Raw genomic sequence first — 21,339 nt, forward strand, 5'->3', positions numbered from 1 at the left:
TATCAGCTGTTCGTAGGGAATTCGATATGAGGTATGAGCTAAAAGAGAGACATTGGTGAGCAAGAGACAGGTGACATGGGGTTTGGGGTGCTTTTTTATGAAACTTATTTGTACCCTTCAGATCTGCTTGGAACTGATCCCAGTGTTCCATTTTTATCATTTGGTGGATTGCTGCTATGCCTGTCCAACTTGAGGTCTTGATCTGACATACCCAGCTCGTGATGGCACTTCCATTTCCAGAGTCACCTGATGTCCCATGGTCAGGCATTCATCCTCTGCCCGAGGCCAGAGCATTGCCAAGAGCAGCTGCTTGAGTGGGGAATGGTTCTCTGCTGCAGACACCAGTGATCACACTGAGAGGTTTCTGTTGTGGCTTTGCTAAGACTCCAAAAGAATTCTTCCATGCTCTAAGTACCTCCCTGTCGCATCCTGGGATCTGGGCAGGTATATGGCCCAAGAAGCAGGCCTCTGGTATCATACACCAAAACTTCAGCAGAGCTCTCTCTTTATCTGAGCTTCACCCAAAACTGGTAGCTTTCCAAGTCACCCATTAAATGGATCAGAACAGTATCCCCAAGTGTGCTACATCTATCTCCCAAAGCGAGAGACTTATAAAATACTACACCCCTTCTTTCAGAGGTAGAATGAGTAAGGTACAATAACTTGTCCTTTACCTTGAAGAGAATATCTCAGAGTGACCCAGACCACCAGTCTTTAAAAACTTCACCAAAGCAGGGCTGCCTGGGTGGCTCAGTGGGTTAAGCCTCTGCCTTCAGCTCAGGTCATGATCTCAGGGTCCTGGGATCGAGTCCTGCATCGGGCTCTCTGCTAGGCAGGGAGTTTGCTTCCTCCTTCCTCTCTCTCTCTCTCTCTCTCTCTCTCTCTCTCTGTGTGTGTCTCTCTACTTGTGATCTCTCTCTGTCAAATAAATTAAAAAAAAAAATCTTAAAAAAAAAAAAAAAACTTCCACCAAAGTAACAAGCCTTTAAATCCTTGTGAATTTATCTTCCACTTTCTGCTGCTCATGTGTCCTAGGAAGGCATCCTGGACATTTGCCCCTCCCTGCTCACCCGATATTATAGATCAACAAGACCCCTTTTTACTCTATTTGCTACAAACATGGGAGAGTCCTGGTGTAAAACCGAATGTCCCTTGCTGACATGAATGCAAACTGCTTCTAATATTCTTTTCTGATGGGGATTTAAAAAAACACAACACATTGGCCAGATGAGTAACTACCTACCAAGAACGAGAAGCTGTGTCCAGCTAGTAAAGCTCTCATCTGCACAATGGTTATAAATGAGCCTATTCCTTAATTAAGTTTTCAGTAATCCCCCATCATTTGTCATGATCTATCTTGGTTTGTTTTTTTTTTTTTAAGCCACACTGGAGAATTAAGCAGGGCTATGCATCTTTTAAATAGTTTGGGTTAGCACCTTCCATTCCATTCAATCAGAATGATTTACTCTTATTTATCTGGCCCAGGGGCCAAGGAGCCAGTAAGCAGTTTCATGAGCTTCCATTTGGCTTTTCTACCACATTGGCTCTTACTCCACAGGCAGGGAATCACTGTGAAGGTTTTGCCAGCTGCAATCCCTGTTACGTACCAGGAAAATAATCACGAAGTGATCCTATAGACCCTGTACTATAGGATAGACTTGAGCCAAGTTTCCATTGATCACTGGTTCTCCATTTGCTTTCACTCTCATGGCGGGCCATGACGGCACTTTGAATCCACTGGTGTTGGTGTCAGCTGAGAGCCTGTGTCCTATTGACTTGGAAAGAAGAGGATAGTCCCATGTCCTCTATGTGTAGTTCCCCAGTTAATGGTTATAGGTCCTCTTGGAGAAGGATTGGGGAATCCCTATTATGAATACTTGTTAGGTGTTGTGGGGCCTATTCTTAAGGGCTCCTTGCCTCTCCTTCAAGAAATGGGCTTTGGAGCTAAGAACTGGGCAAGGAATCATGATTTTCCACTGTGGCTGCTATCAGGCTTTGATTCATTTGCCCTTTGTCATTTTTAGATATGTAAATTCATCAGCATTTTTGCTGACTGCTCATCTGTTTTGCCCCTAGAAATTCCGTGGCTTACCAGCCATCACCACGGATCTCTACAGATCTTGCTTGCTGCCATTCTGGACTTCCTACCCATTCTAGTAATTACACCTACTTTGCTTCTGATGGTTAAGTGCTGCCATCTGGCCTCTGCTCTCCCAGATTCTCTCATCCCCACTGAAACATGGGACCCCAGTATCATAGCAGCCTTTCTCCTACCTTCAGTCCTGGCCTACAAAGGACAGCCACCACTGAGCTTAGTAATGATACTAGTGCCTCACTAGTTCATTCCTTGTAGTCTTAAAGAAGGGAGTATCCTCTGGCCATGCCAAAGAGCGGAGTTGGCTGGTGTGTTCTCTGGCCTCATTTAACATGTCCTCCTTTAACAAATCCATCTAACATGTCACCTCTGTGAACCTTTCACACCCTACTCCATATTCTGCTATTCTAGAGGCATAGATTAAATAAGGACCAGAGGCTACTTTCTGCACAAGTGCAATAAGCACAGCAAACTTAATCCTTCCCCCACTGAGATGTTGTAACTGCAAACCAACTGCCAGATGGGTGGAGTGAGGTGATCCCCAGATAGTCCTCTGCTGGGGATGTGAGGATGGCTAAGGTCCATCCTCCTATCACTCATGCCTAGTTTCCTGCCTAACACAGATAATCATGGGGTTCAAAGTACCTAGACATCCACATAAATGTTCCATCCCAGGCCTTAAGTTCCTGGTTTTAGTGCACTTAATACTCTAATAAATGCACCATCTCTCTAAAAGGTTTAGAAGCATTGTCTCCTTTATAACTACATTTTATGGTAGCATTACTTATTTTTTGTTACTAAAAAACTAAAAAAGTTCTTTTGTCATGAAGTTTTCATCTCAATCTTTTTAATATACTAGTAATAATTATAATAATATTATAATTATCATATTGTTATATTATATTATATAATTATAATATATAATGTTATATTATTATTATAATAATAAACTATGTCTTGTTCCATAATGACATCTTAAAGTAATATTGGTATATTAAGCCCATTTGAATATTCTTAAATTCCACAGAAAAATATAATCATATCCCATTTACCTGGAAGCATATGGCCCACATAATCCATTTTCATTGCCATGAACATTGTCTCAGACCAATGGGACATAGTTATGTCCCATTTTTGAAGCCGCTTATTGAAGTCATTTTATAAGATTTTATCATTTTTCCATAAAGGGTTTGTATGTCTTTTATAATATTTAATCCTGTTCACTTTATTATTTTGCTGCAAAGATAAGTCTTTTTATCCTTAGTTACATTTTTTAGTAATTCATGCTATATAGAAATGCAACTGAATTTTGTATCATTTTGAATCCAGCAAATTGGATTAGCAGATTAATTCTCAAAATTTATCTGTGATATATTTGTTTTTATGTGGGCAATCATATCAACTGGGAATAATTACAGTTTTCTTTCTTTTGTCTTGTCATGACCTGAAAAGAACATTTTTAATATTTAACCATTAAATGTAAAGTTTGTCTTTTGTTAATACTTTTTATCAGGTTAAAAAATTCCTTTCTATTCCTAATTGCTAAGAGATTTATCTCTTATTAATCATTAAAGGGTGTTGATTGTCTCATACTTTTTCTATATCTACTAAGATAATCATACAGTTTTTCTCTTTTATTTTAATATGATAAATTAATTTCTCATATTAGGCCAACCTTGAGTTCCTGGGGAAAGCGCAACTTGGTCTTGATGTTACCTTGTTATATATTGCTGGATTCAATTAGCTAATATTAGGATTTTGTAAATCCTGTTTATGAATGAAATTGGTACATCATGTTGCTTTTTCACACCATTCTCTGATTTAGGTGAAGTTTGTAAGACCGATAAACTGATGTAAGAAGTCTCCACTTTATCTTTTCTCTAAAGAGTGTAAAATTGTAAGACTTGGAGCTTTTTGAAAAACCATCTGGTTTCTTTGGTGGGAAGATTTTTAGTCACTGACTCAGTTTCCTTATGGCTACAGAACCACTCAGGTTTTCTCTTTTTTTCTTGAGAAGCTGATTTTTCTAGGAATTCATCAATTTTGTTTAAATCTTCAAATTTATTTGGGATAACTTTGGTTTATGATATCCTCACCTATCTATATTACATCTGTAGCATTGTTACTCTGTAGTCCTTCCTCTTTTATATATCTAATATTGTTTGATCAAGTAGACAATAAATCAGTAGGCATTATGGAAGATTTAACCAATAATATTCACAAACATAATGTAAACTTCATTTAAAGGACACTACATTTTTAAAAAAAAATGTAAATCACATGTACTTGTTAAGGAATTAGGGAATCTTTAAAAAAAAAACAAACTACCATGTACTAGGCCATAAGGCAAACCACAACAAATTTCAAAAAATTAGTATACCATGGAGAACATTCTCTGATTAATGATAGATATTAAAAAAATCTTAATTTCAATATATAAGAAACCACACTTCTAAAATTGTTTAATTGTGCCTTCTATCTTCTTGATCAATCTTGACAGAAGTTTTCTATTTATACTTTTTTTCAAAATACCACTACTTAGCTTTGGTGACCCTCTCTATATGTTTGTTTTCTATTTTATTAACTTTTAAAATATATTTTTCTATTTTTCCTGGGTCTTTTTCCTCAACATCTTAAAAGTGGTGAGCTTATCTCATGTACTTTTCAGAGCTTCTTTGGTTCTAATGTAAGTACTTAAGGTTTCTAAATACTACCTTAGTTATATCTTCTAACTTTTGTTGTATATGTTCTTTTTCAGTTTTATGTATTGTCTAATTTCCATTCGGATTTCTGTTAGAGCCATTGGTAGTCCCTACACATGTACACATAGACACATACGTATCTGTGTAACATATATATGTATGTATACATATAGTATATTTAATTTGATCTTTAATCGAATATACACATCATAACATATATGTTTATGTATGTATATATGTATTTTTTCCTTAATTTAGTCTTGCAGAAACACTTCATTTTACCTGTCTTTTGTACAATATATAGTTAGATTTTGCTTTTTATTTCAAACTAAGAGCCTATTATTGTTTTAATAGATAAGTTTAACTTATTTGTGAATCTCAGCAAAATCCTTGTGTTTAGTGATGTGGAATGTCTTTTAGGCTAAGTAAATTCTCAGGATAGTCTCATTCTCCCTCACCTGCCTGCCTCTTCTAACTAAATTAATCACTGACAATTTTATTCTTTCTTACCATAGTAGTTTATATTATGAATTCTCAAGAGGAGACAGAAGAGCATTCATTTGCGGATATATTTAGCGAAGATGAAGCTGAATATAACTTTTTGCTGTCTAAACCTGTTTGCTTTGTTATATTTGGGAAACCGGTAAGTTATCTTTCCTAACTTATTATTTACTCTATTTTTTTATTTTTAAAATCATAACATTATGTTACCATACAAGAATGAAAACCACATAATGTGCTAATTTTTTCGAGTATTAGACTTTCATTGTATGACTTTAAAAACTGATATAATATTGGTTGTAAGTTCTTAACTTTATCTTGTCCTGTACACTCTAATTGAAAAAGAACCTACATTGTACTTATCTTTGTTTTTACAATTTGAAGAAATAGAATTCATCAAAGCATTGCACCATGACAATTGTTAGTAGTCTGTGATCCAAAGTTATTTCAAACATAATTTGCTTATAAAACTTTCTGTGAAATTTGTTATGAAGCTCTCTACGTATATGAAGACAGGACACTATGGAGACAAACTGGGGCTCTCCCATTAATATCTGAAGATACTGAGAGGCAATGTGTTTTACCTTTGCATTGTGTTCACGGACCTATGTATTGTCTTTCCACAAAATAAAAAGAAACCAAAATGGATGACACAAGGTATCCTGCCTTACTAGGCATTTCTAGTAAGGACCTCTAAATGAGCAGTATTTTCAGCCATTGAACTAGTTGGTCGTTACCATTAGAGAGCCTGAACTGGTGCATTAAACGGCCTCTCCAGAACAGCAGATACTAAGGGCTGGATCCCACCCTTGATTTAATTTTATACAGACCCTGGGACAGGTCCCAAGAAATGGTTCCAGTAACTTTCATTATGTTTTTTAACATTCAGTAGAGTTTCATAAGTCAAGAGTGAACATGTATGGAACTAGCAGGTATTATGCTAAGCAAAATAAGTCAATCAGAGAAAGACAACTGCCATATGATCTCACCAATACGTTGAATGTAAGAAACAAAACAGAGGATCAGAGGGGAAGAGTGGAAAAAATAAAACAAGATGAAACCAGAGAGGGAGACAAACCATAAGAGACTCTTAATCATAGGAAACAAACTGAGGGTTGTTGGAAGGGAGGTGGGTAGAGGGATGGGGTTACTGGGTGATGGTCCTTAAGGAGAGTATGTGATAAAATGAGCACTAGGTATTATGTAAGACTGATGAATCACAGACCTGTACCTCTGAAACAAAAAATACATTATATGTTAATCAACTAAATTTAAGTTTTAAAATGTTTAAAATAAAAGTCAACAGTGAGAGCACTCAGATGCAAATGTTACTACATTAAAGTGATCTATCGTCTTGAAAATATTATACTTTTCAAAGATGTCCATTAAGTGGGAATTTTTTGTTCTTGGAAGTTACTAAGTGGAAGTCTGTCAAAACAGTCATGACTAAAAACTTTAGAAAAGAGATACAGTGATGGATTTCAATATAATCACAATGATATGTATTCAAAATTACAAAATTTGGCAGTCAAAAGAGGACAGTACCTGGAATGCCATAATGGTACAGCTGCCTGATTTCAGGGTTATTTTCTTAATTTAAAAAAGGTTATTTAAATCCCTTCAAAAAATGTGGCAAATGTGACAATAACTAAAGAAAAATTAAGCTATAAATATGTAGAGTCTACTATTCATTAATTTTTGTGGACAAAAAATTCACTTGATAATATTCATGTATTGTAACCATCAATAGAGTCTTTTAAAATGAGAATATCTGTTTCACTGGCAAATGCCTGTGGGTTTTAAATAACATCTTTCTTTTTAAGGGGGTTGGGAAGACAACGTTAGCTCATCAGATAGCACAGACATGGAAATGTATTCGTGTAGAAGGTAAATTTTACCTTTCCCCCCAATATTTTATTATAAAAACTTTCAAATATGCATAAAAATGTGAAGAATTATACCATCTAGATTCTGTGATTAACATTTTGCTGTAATTTATCACACATCACTACCAACTTAGTGAATGTTATCTTCATGATAGCATCAAGCTTATTTCTGCTTTTCAGTTAGTCTTAGTTTTGTTCATAGAAGTTAGGAGGGTGTATGGAATGTCTGACTTCATTCTATGGCCTCCAATTCTCTAATTCTCTCATTTAGAACTGCTGGAGACATATGTTTTGGATATCTCCCTATGAAAGATGAGAAGAAAAGAAACTCTCACAGCTGTTCCTAAGAGCATTTTTCAAGACTTAATTATTTTTTATGATTTTATTTATTTATCTGAGAGAGAGAGAGAGAGAGAGAGAGAGCACAAGGTGGGGGCAGGGAAGAGCAGAGGGAGAGGGAGAACCAAGTTCCCCACTGAGCAGTGAGCTGGATGCAGGGCTCAATCCCAGAGTCCTGGGATCATGACCTAAGCCAAAGGCAGATGCTTAACCTACTGAGCCACCCAGGCACCCCAAGACATAATTATTTTCAATGATAAATTTTATTTTTTATTATTTTGCTTTGCATTCTTTGCAGTATATAAGATGAGGACTGCTATCTTTATATAAAATATTCTTTTAATCAATAAAACTATTTTTGTCCTAATAGAAAAATAAGCAAAAGAGTGAATTGTCAATTCATAAAAGTAGAAATAAAAACAGACAAATATAAGAAAAAAGTTGGTATTCAAAGAAATTGTTATTCAAAGAAATGCTAATTAAAATAACACTGATCCGAGGTGCTGGGTGGCTCAGTCCTTAAGCAGTTGCCTTTGGCTCAGGTCATGATCCCAGGGTCCTGGGATCAAGCCCCATATGGGGCTCTCTGCTCACCGGGAAGCCTGCTTCTCCCTCTCCTACTCCCCCTGCTTGTGTTCTTTCTCTCTCGCTATGTCTCTGTCAAATAAATAAATAAAATCTTAAAATAAAAAACACTGATCCATATTTGCCTGTCAAATTGACAAGGAACCTTTAAAGTTTTTATAATTATTTTTGGCTAGAATGTTATGAAATGTTGATTCCATGTGCTGTTAGTAAAATTGCAATCTGGTACAATTTGGGGGAGAACAAGCATAGATGACTAGCAATGAGGGACTTAATTCAGTTCCTGAGTCCTCCCCTAGGTCTTGTGCCTATCACTTCTGTCCCAGGATGTTGTCCATAAGGGATGGAATATTTCCTCTTAAAAAAAAAAAAAAAAAAAAATCATTGGAATTCCAGCTTCAGGCCCCCTTTTTCTAATCAGTGTTTACCTATTTTTACATTTCTTGATGCATATTCCTTTCATTTAATCAGAGAGCAAAGTTAATGGGCTCTGGATATAACTCTATGGTTATAAAAGTATATAGACTAATAATACTTTGTGTATAATTTTGAGTGACACTTTACAATTCCAAATCACTGTCCCGTACACAGCGTCATTTCAGCCTCACATTCTCTTCTGTGCTATACAGGGGATAAGCGTGCAAGGCCCAGAGGTATTTAAGAAGTTAGCTTCCTCAAGATCTTTTAGCTAGAGAGTAGCAGAGACAAGTTCTTTGCGGAATACATTCTGCTGCCTCATGCTTTGGTTAGCTTAAGTGACATAATGTGTATAAATGTGCTTTGTAAACTCTTAAAGTGATATGCAAATATTAATCTTTGTTACCATTATAAAACACAAATATGTTTCTTAATTTGGCAATTCTAATATCAGCTTGTGCTAATATTTTGAATTCATATTTTAGCTTTACCAATGTTGGAAGAACAGATTGCCAGGGAAACTGAATCAGGAGTTATGGTAAATCTAAGTGTCAAAATTATTATGATTTAAAAAAAAAAAAAAGCTCTGTATCACAGAGGTATATACACTAATATACACTATCTTTGTTGGTTCTTAGTTGCAGTCAATACTGCTCAGTGGTCAAAGCATTCCCGAAGAACTTATCATAAAGCTAATGTTGGAGAAGCTCAACTCTCTGCAAGTTTCTCACTTTGGTATGTTTGTTTTTATAAATCGGTGGCTATCAAAGCAGCCTTAAAACTCATGCTTTAGTTGAGGCACACATAATATCTGGAGTTGCTGTTTCCTTTGCCCTGAAGTAAGAATTCCAGAGCCTGAATTCGTTAAGCAGCTTAGGTATTTTTTTTTTAAGATTTTATTTTTTTATTTGACAGACAGAGATCTCACAAGTAGGCAGAGAGGCAGAGAGAGAGGAAGGGAAGCAGGCTCCCTGCTGAGCAGAGAGCCTGATGCGGGGCTGGATCCCAGGACCTTGAGCTCATGACCTGAGCCAAAGGCAGAGGCTTTAACCCACTGAGCCACCCAGGCGCCCGCAGCTTACATATTTTTGTTTACTTCCTTTTATTTTTCAGACTCTACACTTGTAAACAAATAAATAAATTTAAATGGTTCCATCTTCTTTGAGCACTGTGTTATCCAGGAAGGGATCGACACTCTCCCATGGTCCTTACAGTGCAGACAGCCTCTGCTGACTGCTTTCCCATTCACTCGGAGTTTTATTACTGAGTCCTGTCGGCCTTCTTTGCATTAATCTGCACTTATAAGGCAGGAATTTCTTGACTGGTGGCAGCTTACCCTCCTGCTCCAGATATTGGCAGGCTTCGGTCTGTTCACCCAGTCCACCCTCTCACTCTGGACCCAAGAAGTCTCCCTGCACTCCAACAAATGCTGAGCAGGGGTTTGGGGCCTCATTTCTCAAGACAAAGACTACTGAAGCTTAGAACGACTAAATAGAAAAGAGCATACCCTATGACATTTGCAAAAGAAGGAAAAAGAAGATGGGCTGGGGAGAAAATCACCCACCCGAAATAGATTTATTGAATTAAAGAAGAAAAACTTAGCATGCTGCTCTATATCATTAGTAAGTTAGGAGAGACGTTGTGACTCTTAAGAATATAGGGATAGAGCACTGGGTGCATAAACAATGAATCTTGAAACACTGGAAAAATAAAATTAAATTTAAAAAAAGAATATAGGGATAAAAATAAAATGCAGTAAAGTAAAAATCATGATTGCCAAAGCAAGTCAATAATGGAAGTAGCAAAAGCAGACGACCCTGCAAACTATGTCTGTATCATTTACATCTACAGGTAGAAAGATTTCTCTACACGTGGATGATATACAGAACAAACTACATCTATCCACCCACGTATAGAAAAATATCATCTATTATATATGTTGTTTTATATATATATATACATATACTTTGTCTACACATCAGTCTTCTAACTAGTGATCAGTGATAAAGAAGTTGAGCTTGGGAAAACATCCAGAACGTAGGAGGTTAAATGAGTAAAAAGGACAATGACAGAATTCCAACATAGGTCCATAAATGCCCTCCAAAAGCATAGTGATTGAAGCTGAGGCCTGTATATGCATAGGCAGGCAGCTATCACCTTGTTTATATTTTATCTCCCCTTACCTCTTGAAAAATTTAGAGTAATTTACCCCCCAAAACATGGTATAAATGATAAATATAGGCAAAAAGAGAATAAATAATGAAAAAATAAACCTACTCAGTTATGCCATTCATGATGTTCAGAATCTTTTTAACTTCTTCTTGTGGAAGATTTCAAACAAAAGTAAAAGTGATGTAAAACCCCCATGTGTCCCTCACCCAGCTTCGATGACAACTCTTGTCTCATCTTGTTTTATGTGACCTCCTGTCCACATTCCTCTACTAACCTACTTTATTTTGAAGCTAATTCATATCATATCAGTTCATCTGTAAATGTTTTAGTATATATTTCAAAAAGGTAAGGAATATTTTTAAATCTAGCATCACATTACATTATCATGCCTACTAAAATTAATAGTAAATCATCTACTGACCACTCTGTGGTCAGATTTCATTATTTGCCTTGTGTATTTTTTTTTTTCCTAGCTGATTTTTGGGTTTTGTTTTTTGGTTTTCTGTTTTTGGGTTTTATTTTTTGTTTGTTTGTTTTTGGACTTTTTTTTGTTTTATTTGTGTGTGTGTTGTTGTTTGTTCGTTTTGTTTGCTTAGTTTTTTTTTTTTTTTTTTTGGAAGGACCTAACCAGGTTTCACATATAGCAATCGGTTAGTATGTCTCAAGTCCCTTTTAATCTATAAATTCCCTCTACCTCCTTCTATCATCTTGCGCTCTCTTTGTTGAAAAAGCAAGTTATCTGTGTTTAAGTTATCTGTGTTTAAGAATTTCCTACATTTTGGACCTTGCTGACTGGCATCCCTTCAAATCATTTAATGTATTCCTCTTTCCCCTAGACTTGCTCTACACTGATGCTTGCTCTGGGAGGTAGCAGAGGAAAAGCAGTATAAATGATTTCTTGAGTCTGAGGGCCACACTATTAACATGCAATTGCATGGCTGTGTTTTAGGTATGCACAACTGGGCTTTTTAAGGGCTCTAGTGGGGACGGGACCTAGAACTCCTTCTGCCCAAACTCCCCCCACCTATTCTATGGCATCCCCAGAGGAATTTCTGTGGAACCTAGCATCTTGCTAAATGCAGTTTAAAAGTCTTTGCTCATCAAGGAGTCTTTCTGATGTTTGGTCCTACCCACCAGCCTGGTAGATGGTAGGAGCGAAATTGGAAGTGAGGAGCTTTCAAAACAGGGGCATTAACTTGGGTCAGGTCTGGGTGAGGCTAGGTAACTGATGGCACTAAAATCCCTAAAGACAGATGTGTGCTGCTGGGGACACTGCACCACAGAATATTGCCAAATTCAATCTTAATTTTTTTCTCTACCAGAGCCCTTTTACAGTTGAACCTTTCTATCACTATTTAGAAATAACTTACACAATCTGTAATTACAATCCTTTCATTCACAACCTGTCATGCTTTGTTGGCTTTTGGCCCAAATCTGCTTCCATGAACTACATCCTTACCCAAGAGGAAAAGATAGAGCCAATGCCTAGGCATCCTGAGAAGTCTCTCTTTGCTTCCTGTTTCTAGATTCCAGAAAAACTCACTTTCTCCAGTAATGATGGACAGCCCTAGTCTGGGCATTCCCTGTCCCCAACATATCCCATTGTGGATGGTCTCGTAAGTCATTGGTCACCAGTATATCCACTTAGATCAGGCTGGCATGAGGTCAGGTACCTATTAGGGCTGGATGAACATAAACTACTTAATATCTCTGAATCTCTCATCACTTCAATCTGAAAGCAGTGGCATGCCATCTTCAGTGTGGTGGAAATAGGAATTCATTCCACTGTACCAGAAAGTGGGGGTAAAGGGATGGCATGGACCAAGTAGTTACCCCTGGGCAGTCATATGGACAGTATTTCAGTTTCTCCCTGGTGGGGTTGATACAGGCTGAACACTAGCCTGCAGCGCATCTACTCTGCCAATGCTGGTACAAACAGAGCCTCGCAGCAAGGAGTGGCAGGAGGTCTACCACTCTTCCATCTTCAGCATTGAAGGTAGGGGCTTGGCAATGGTATCAAGGAGATATGGGACAGAGAGGGGAAGTCCTCATCTATGCTTCCATCTTCACACATGTCTCTGGGGTTAGAAAGGCTGGCAGTGGGCTTGGCAGCTCTGATCTGTCTATGAGGAAATATCCTTGTAAGTATCCAGAATTGGGTCTAGAGAACTAAGCTCTTCGACTCTCCCACATCTCTTCCATACACATGTTCCTAGGGCCTGGGTGTGATGATACTGGCCACCTCTCAATGGGTAAGACCCTAAAACTCATCACTCAGAAAATTCAGGCCGCCCAAATACTGGCCTGTCAGCTGAGAACCAGACTCCATGGAAGCAACCCACTCTTCTGCTGCTTCCACTAGGAAAGAGACCAAGTTTTAAACTCATTCCAGTCCACATGTATGCCTGAGGTTTAGGATATCTACAAACAGTTGTACTTGAATTGTGTGATAAGCTGTCCCCTCAGTAGCAGTGACTGTAGTAATATACAGGGTCCTGGAGAGCACAGCATACAGAATGCCAAACATCTTGCTGTCATCCCTTTGTAATACACAGATGGTGGGCCGTGCTGCCAGTAGAGGGAATGAGAGGAAGGTACTGTGTAATCCCCTGTTGCTTGGAAGGGGAAGGCATGAATTCTGGAGACTGATGGTCTCTGGAAATGTCCAGTCAGAAGGGGTGAACTGGGCAAGGGTTGCATTCAGTCTAGGACCAGGCCACTGCACCACAATACTCACCCTTAAACCAGGAGGTTAATGCCAGCCATCACATCCCAACGTCTTGACAAGTTTCCAATAAGGTTGTTAATCAAATGAAGGATAATTTAACAATAAGATCCAAACCAAACTAAGGAAGTAGGAAGCCAAGGGAAAAAAAGCAAGAGCAGCAGGAGGCGGTAAGTAGAGAAAGGTCTGGCCCAGTTCCTGAGACAAGGCCAATGCATGTGGTGGCTAAATTTTTGCGGGGGGTTGTTGGGTTCATTTAAGGAACCTTGAATAGAATGGATGCCTTAGGATACCACCAGTATTTCAAAGTCTTTCAAAGACAAGAGCAAAAGCAAAAGAATAGGCAGAGTTGGAAACGAAATGTTATAGCAAGACAGGAGAGAATCATGATTATAGTTCATATATCCCAAACCAAAGATAATAGGTCTCCCTTTTGGCCTTTTGAAATTAAACTACTTGGGATTGCATCCAGCATGTAGTTAGCAGATGGTAAAGTGTTTGAAAAAGTTTAGGAGAAATGCCTAAGGATTTGATGAGATTTTGGAATTACTATGGTAGTTGTTGGTCTGCTTTTATAAAATAAAAAGATAATAATAATATGCATGTTTTAAGCATATTCTAAAGAGAATTTTGAGATTGGCTTATTAGACACATTAATTTATTCATCTCTCAACAGAAACTTAATAACTTTTTAAAATCATACTATTCTATGCATTGCATGGGATAGCAGTTCTCAAACTTTTTAGTCTCAAGACTCCTTTATACTTATAAAGATTGTTGAGGCCCCAAAAGAGCTTTTGCTTACTTGGGTTATATCTATCAGTATTTATCATATTAGAAATTGAAACTAAGAAATGTTTAAAACATTTCTTTTTTTTTTTTTAAGATTTTATTTATTTATTTGACAGACAGAGATCACAAGTAGGCAGAGAGGCAGGCAGAGAGAGAGAGGAGGAAGCAGGGTCCCTGCAGAGCAGAGAGCCCGATGTGGGGCCCGATCCCAGGACCCTGGGATCATGACCTGAGCCGAAGGCAGAGGCTTTCTTTAACCCACTGAGCCAGCCAGGTGCCCCAAAACATTTCTTTAAAAGAAGAAAATAGGGGCACTTGAGTGGCTCAGTGGTTAAGGCCTCTATCTCAGGGTCCTGGGTATTATTTTTCATCTTTGCAAACCTCTGTAATATCTGGCTTAAGAGAAGACCCGACTGGATTCTCATATCTCCTATTGCTCAATCTGTTGCAGTATATTGTTTTTATTGAAATATATGAGGAAAATCCAGCTTTACACAAATATGTAGTTAGAAAGGGGAAGTATATTTTAATAGTCTTTAGAATAATTGTGACTATTCTTGATCCTACATTAAAACTCACTGAGGGGAATTTTCTTAAAAGTTATTTGCATTGTAGAATCTGAAACCACATGGAGGACTTTTCAAACTCTATTCCATAAAATCCATTTGTCTATCTTGAACTTGGACTAGGTCTTCTATCCATGCATGACTTGGAGGCACCATGCAGTGGTTATTTTGGAAAATATTGACTCACTAAGTTGTGCAGGTTTTCCAAATGTTGATACTTTTTATTATACACTATCAAAAAATCACTTTTATTAATTTTGCCACCAATTTCATTAAGAAAAGCTCTAAATTTTGGGAAGTTGTTAAGCTTATGGCAGTAGGTACACTCTTTCTAAAATTTGAATTTTTGCTGGAATTTTATCATTGGAACAAATACTGTCAGTTGTCCTTGAAGTGACCAGCTCACTCCACTCACTTTTTATAAAATGTCTGCCAAATACCCAAAACCGAATAACCACAATTTGTCTGTCAGTTCTTTCAAGAAAAAAAGTTCCTATTAAAATAGTAGAAAAATTGATGTCTTTAATTCTGAGGGAATTGAGAATAATAATAAGAGAAAATTTTCTCACGCAAAAGAAATATATTAAGGAAATTAATGTGATGATGGCAAATGGGGTGGATTTCAATGAGCAGATTCAGGTTTCTGGGTGGGAATGCAAGATAATGTGCTAAGCCAAAATCATATTGAAAATGTTCGTTTTTTAAACAGTATGGGGAGAACATGGGTGTTTTGTTACTCCCCATATTTATATAAACACTATATATATACATATTCTATCATAAAATATTAGCTTTAGAAGGAAAATAATATACTATACACCCTCTATAATATACCTTTACAGCTTTCCTAATGTTCAAAGAATTATTATCATGGATTTTCTCTCCTAGACACCTCATATGCTTAAAGTAAATTGATTTAGAATTTTTAAAGATGTCTCCTCCTAGCTCAGTGATTTTATTTATGATAAAAAAAAACAGTATTCATAATTATGCTTCATGTGGCAATAAACCTAACAATTAATTGAAAATATTTGAAGATTTTAAGATCTACATTAATCTTTTCATCCATAAGCAAATGACATCTTATAAAGCAATAACGAGTCAATGCTCTCATACATTGATAATATTATAAAACTTTTAAAATTATATATTTTACTCAACAGGTTATGTTATCACTGAACTACCAACTCTTTCAGAGGATGCCATGACTACTTTGCATCAAATAGAATTAATTAAAAATTTAAATTTGAAACCTGATATTATAATCAATATTAAGGTAAGAATATTAGTTGTTTCGTTACTATAGTTAATCATTCTTTTTGATAGTAGTGGAATTCAAGGCATGTCTGCAAGAATATTAATGGGACTCCTGAGGGGCTCAGTCTGTTAAACATCTGCCTTCATCTCAGGTCATGATTTCAGGGTCTTGGAAATGGAGCCCCGAGTTGGGCTCTGCACTGAGTGGGGAGTCTGCTTCTCTCCCTCTCTCTGTCTCAAATAAATGAATAAAATCTTAAAAATATATTAAGTAGTTAAGGAAATGATAACATATGTCAACCATAGGGACTACTGAGTTATACTTTCTGATACTTCTGTGCTTCTGCACCTGCAGCTCCATCCACAAGAAATCCCTCTGCCTCTTCAACAGTCTTCAACATAGTCATCCTCTGAAAGTCATTTCAGACATCATCTCTTTCCCTGATGACCCCCTCTTCCACATCAACACACCAACTAACTCTCTCATTCTCTCTCACTCTCACTTTCTCCTTTTCTCTCTCTCCTCCTCTCCTTTTCTCTTCCTCCTTATCCCCTATACGTTACTTACTACAGAAAAGTTGAATACTTTTCTGATGACCATTCATGTTGCTCTCTTCTATAGTATTACCTTATTATATATTGTAATTGCCCATTTTCCTTCTGGACTCTGCCTTGTATGAAGGCAAAAACCATGTCTTACTCATATAAACATCAACTAACACAATATATAGTATCTAACAGACACCTGATAAGTCTGTCAGTTAAATAAAACGAAAGAAGGAGCAAATAAGTTGGACATATGATTGTTAAAAAACATTGCTAGATTGATTAAGAATCAAGACTGGATCCTGTTCCCAATCTCTCCTCTATCAACAGCATATGGTAGATGACATTTAGAAGACACAATTGCCTCTTTACAAAAATAACTGCCTCATGGAGGTATGACAAGAATTCAGGAAGTCCAGATCTGCTTGTTTATATGAAAATTAACGATAAGCTTTTATATCCATATCTGCCTGATTCTCCAAAGGGTTTGACAGCTCAAAGTAAATGAGATGATTCTCAGCGCAGATGCTGGCACCTGGGAGTGTGTTAGGGTTAACTGTGAGAGAGAGGAGGTGTTGCGGTGCTGGGCGTGGTGTCATCTACAGCCCGCCACAGGATGTTGGAGACCAATCAAAATCCCTGCACGGACCTTGAGAATGTCACACGTGTGAAAGGGAGAGAAGAAAAGATCTCAAACAATTAACTAAAACCAAATATAAAGTTCAAGCCATGGAAAACATAGATTGTATAGGAAATTAACACTTGGTGGAATAAAAGTACAGACACACAGGCCATTAGCCTCCAAACGCTTACTAATTTGGGGCATAAATTTGCTTCTGAGTTTGATGAGCAAAAATAGAAGGGGAAATGTGATCGCTTACATAAAATTCACATTGTCCATGAAAAGATGAGACATTCCTCAGAAAAAACAAAATGAGAGAAATTAGAATTAAGATTTTAAGTGAGAGAAATATCTTACATGGGTCTTAGTATAAATATCATCAATGTAGGGGTGCCTGGGTGGCTCAAGTAGGTTAAGTGGCTGCCTTCTGCTGGGTCATGATCCCAGGGTCCTGGGATCGAGCCTGGCATGGGGCTCTCTGCTCAGCGGGGAGTATTCTTCTCCCTCTCCCTCTGCCTGCCACTCTGCTTCCTTGTGCGCTCTCTCTCTCTCTCTCTCTCTGCCTGTTAAATAAATAAAATTAAATTAAAAAAGATATATCATCAATGTAGAGAATAAAGCCCTTAATCTCATTTATATTATAAATGTGGTAGTGGGTATCCAGGTGGTTTCTACACATTGACTTAAGTATAATCAGAGGGCCTAATGTGAAACAGAATTCAATACAACACACATTTCTCTGGTGGTTTGGCCTTATTTGGGGCTAAATCTTGGAATTTCTAGAGCAGAAGCTCTTAGCCTAGAATCCAGGAATCCTTAAACATCTGTGAACCTTCTGAAATTATTTTATTGTGTATATCTGTTTTTCTGAAGCAAAAGTCAATAGCTTTCCTCATATTCTAAAGGGGTCTGTACTTAAAATAAAATAAAATAATAATTACAGGCCAGGACCAGATCTACTACAGCAGTGGTTCTCAGAGTACTGTCCCAGAGCCAACTGCAACAGCAGCACTCAGAAGTTTGTTAGGAATACATATTCTTAGGGCCCACCCCAGAACTATGACTCAGAAACTTGAGGGGTAACAAGAAGGGGTTATCCAGCTATCTGTGTTGAAAAGCCCTTCACATAACTCTTGATGCCCACTGAAGTGGACCAAGAGGACCACTGCTCTGAGGCATGTCCTTCAGACTCACTCTCATATGAGTCCCTACAGTGTGGGTATTCTGGGTTGCTGAATAAGGAAGGGCAAACACACATTATAAAAATGACTTGAGAGGGTTGAAATCTTTCTTGTGAATTAGGAAGCCTAATGAATTAGGAAGCCTAAATAAGTCTTGCCTCAGTAAATACCCATCCCATCTAACTCCACATAGAGTTGGCCTAAAGAAATCCGAACATGAGCAAGGAAGGTCCTAAAGTGTTGTTTCTCAAAGTGTGGTGCCTGAACTGTTGGCATCAGAATCACTGAGGATGCTTGTTAAAATTACTAATGTTGTTCCGTAGTGCCCTGACTACGATCTATGCCAAAGAGTTTCTGGGCAAAGGCAGCACGGTGGTACAGGGTACATCTACAGAAGAGATCAGTGGGATCCGGAAGTCATTGAGAATCGTAGGAAAAGAAGGAAAGAAGCCCAAAAAGAAGGAAAAGTAGAAGAGGAAGGGGAAGAGGAGGAAGAGCAAGAAGAAGAAGAGGTAATTTCCCAGTATCATATATTACACTTTTAAAATTTGCTAAAATTAAATTAAATAATAGCATGGATAAAGAAAATAGAAGATACTAGGGAAAATTACATTTTAAATTTTTATTTAATCTGGGGGAATAGAACAAATATTTCACGTTTCCAAGAACTATTAGATCATAATCTAGAGGCCATCAAGTTTAACCTTCTTGTCAGTATGGAAGTCCTTCCACATCCTGACAGCTAAGCTGCCTCATTTCATAGCAACAGAGAGTTCTATGTGGCTCTTTAACTTTAAATTCATTAAAATTATATAAAATTTAAAATTTAGTTCCTCAGTAGTACTAGCCACATTTCAAGTGCTCATGACCAAATATGGCTGCGTCTTCCAAACTGGACAGCACAGATACACAACACTTCCATCACTGCAGAAAGTTCCACTGGACAGCGAGTGAGTATATGTGCTTCTTCAGAGGACAGCTGCCTCTCAGCTCCAGCCCAGCCAACTCTTGCCATGTGGGAATGCTAGTCTATTTTTACCAGGTAGTCTGATTTTTCCAAAGAAGCCAAAATTAGCATTTTAAAAGTAGTTGGCAACTAATCCAAAATTTCAAAATTTTGAAAGTATAGGCCAATGTTATGGGATTTAATCAAATTAATGTCTTCAAACTGAATTCAACCTCCTGGGCCTGGTTTGCTGTGATGTCTGCCAAGTAGCACAGCCATGTTTAGAAGTCAGGCATGCAAACATATCACCCACTTGGGTTGATGGCCAATAATTTCATGAAACTGTTCACCCTTATATACACACAACTGTTAATCTCCCTAAACTGCTATAATAGCTTTGTATATGTTCTCTTGGCTTCCACTTTCCTCTCCATCCCCATTCCATTCTTTACAAAAGCCAGAGCCATGTTTTAAAAATATGACCCTTAGTGACTTTCTATTACCTGTAGATGAAAATTCAAACACCCTCATATAATTTGAAAGGCCATAGACCTGGTCTCACTGATCTCATCCCTGACTGTCTTGCCTTGCTTGCTCGCTGTGTTCCAGCTGCTCCATTGGCCTTCCAGCTAATCTTCAACTATGCTGGACTCAATCTTACTTTCACCCTTGGGGCATTCAGTGTATCTTAAATAAAAATCCTCACTCTCCCTTCTATCTGCTTCTCATTCATCTTTAGGCATGTAGATGTAATGAGAGAGAGGTGTGGCTTGTAAATTAAGTAATCATGAAGATAAAGATTTTGAAAATCTCTTTTTTTCCATTTAGGCATTTATTGCAGAAATGCAGATGGTGGCTGAAATTCTTCAACATATAGTTCAGAGACCTGAGGATTATTTGGAAAATATTGAAAACATTGTTAAACTTTATAAGGAAATAATTCTTCATCCTTTAGAAGTAAGAACTAGATATATTGTTAAAAATAGAAATATTGATATTTGTGTTCTCTCACTGGTTAAACAGCTTTCACATTTTTCATCCTCTATATTATCTGATTCTCCACTACTTAATTTTGATAAAATGCTGTTAGAATAAGACTTCCATTCCAAAGGCTGTTTTACAGAACCGTATTAGTTGACTTTTTAAAAAGCTGCCGTAGGAGCGCCTGGGTGGCTCAGTGGGTTAAGCCTCTGCCTTCGGCTCAGGTCATGATCTAAAGGTCCTGGAATTGAGCCCCGAGCCCCGAGTCGGGCTCTCTGCTCAGCGGGGAGCCTGCTTCCTCCTCTCTCTCTCTGCCTGCCTCTCTGCCTACTTGTGATCTCTGTCTGTCAAATAAATAAATAAATTCTTAAAAAAATAATAAAAAAAACAAAAAGCTGCAGTATTGTTGAAAAGTGATAAACTACATTTTTCAAAAGTCAGTAGAGGTATTTATTTATGGTTGGAGGTTGGAAAACCCATGTTAAGAGACTATTTTGTAAAAACATTTTCAATCCATAATTTATTGGTTTATCAAAACAAATGTGCATTTAAGACACATCTTTTATTCTAAAAGGAATTGTTAATTTATTTAAATTGCAATCTACAGAATTATCCCCAGATTGGTTTCTATGGTTTTCCCATTCAAAGCTGATTATATGCAAACATGATTAAGGCCATTACATATTGGAATAGGAAGGTTTTAATTAAAATAATTAACATTTTAAAAATATTACTAAAGTTACAATTATGTGAAAAGCATATTTTATACGATCAAAAGTCCAGGGCAGACTCTGCCAAATTTGTGTTGGAGATTTATTCAACAAACATTTACCAGACTTGGGTATTTGGTCACACACCATGCTGAGCAATGGAACTACAAAGACAAAAAACAGTCCTCAAGTTGCCTCTTCCATTCTGATAGAGAAACTAAAAGGATTTGTTTCATGTTCTTTTATAAAGCTTATATTTTTTATAGACTAATGAGTGGATCATTTTCATTCTCATTGTTTGCCCCCAAGAGGGGAG

General features: G+C 37.3%; 1 protein-coding gene across 1 annotated transcript in view; it reads left to right on the forward strand.

Moving 5' to 3' along the window:
- The first annotated feature begins 5,323 nt into the window (after positions 1 to 5,323).
- The window catches only part of LOC111158237 (adenylate kinase 9), a 117,443-nt gene continuing 101,427 nt past the window's right edge, over positions 5,324 to 21,339 (forward strand). The window contains 7 exon segments of the mRNA XM_022520156.1: positions 5,324 to 5,440; positions 7,122 to 7,185; positions 9,011 to 9,063; positions 9,164 to 9,260; positions 15,944 to 16,056; positions 18,710 to 18,898; positions 20,161 to 20,289. Coding sequence (XP_022375864.1) covers positions 5,324 to 5,440; positions 7,122 to 7,185; positions 9,011 to 9,063; positions 9,164 to 9,260; positions 15,944 to 16,056; positions 18,710 to 18,898; positions 20,161 to 20,289 — 762 coding nt within the window.

This window comes from Enhydra lutris, unplaced genomic scaffold (assembly GCF_002288905.1).
Source record: "Enhydra lutris kenyoni isolate GAN:26980312 unplaced genomic scaffold, ASM228890v2 scaffoldscaffold58, whole genome shotgun sequence".
NCBI classification, from domain to species: domain Eukaryota; kingdom Metazoa; phylum Chordata; class Mammalia; order Carnivora; family Mustelidae; genus Enhydra; species Enhydra lutris.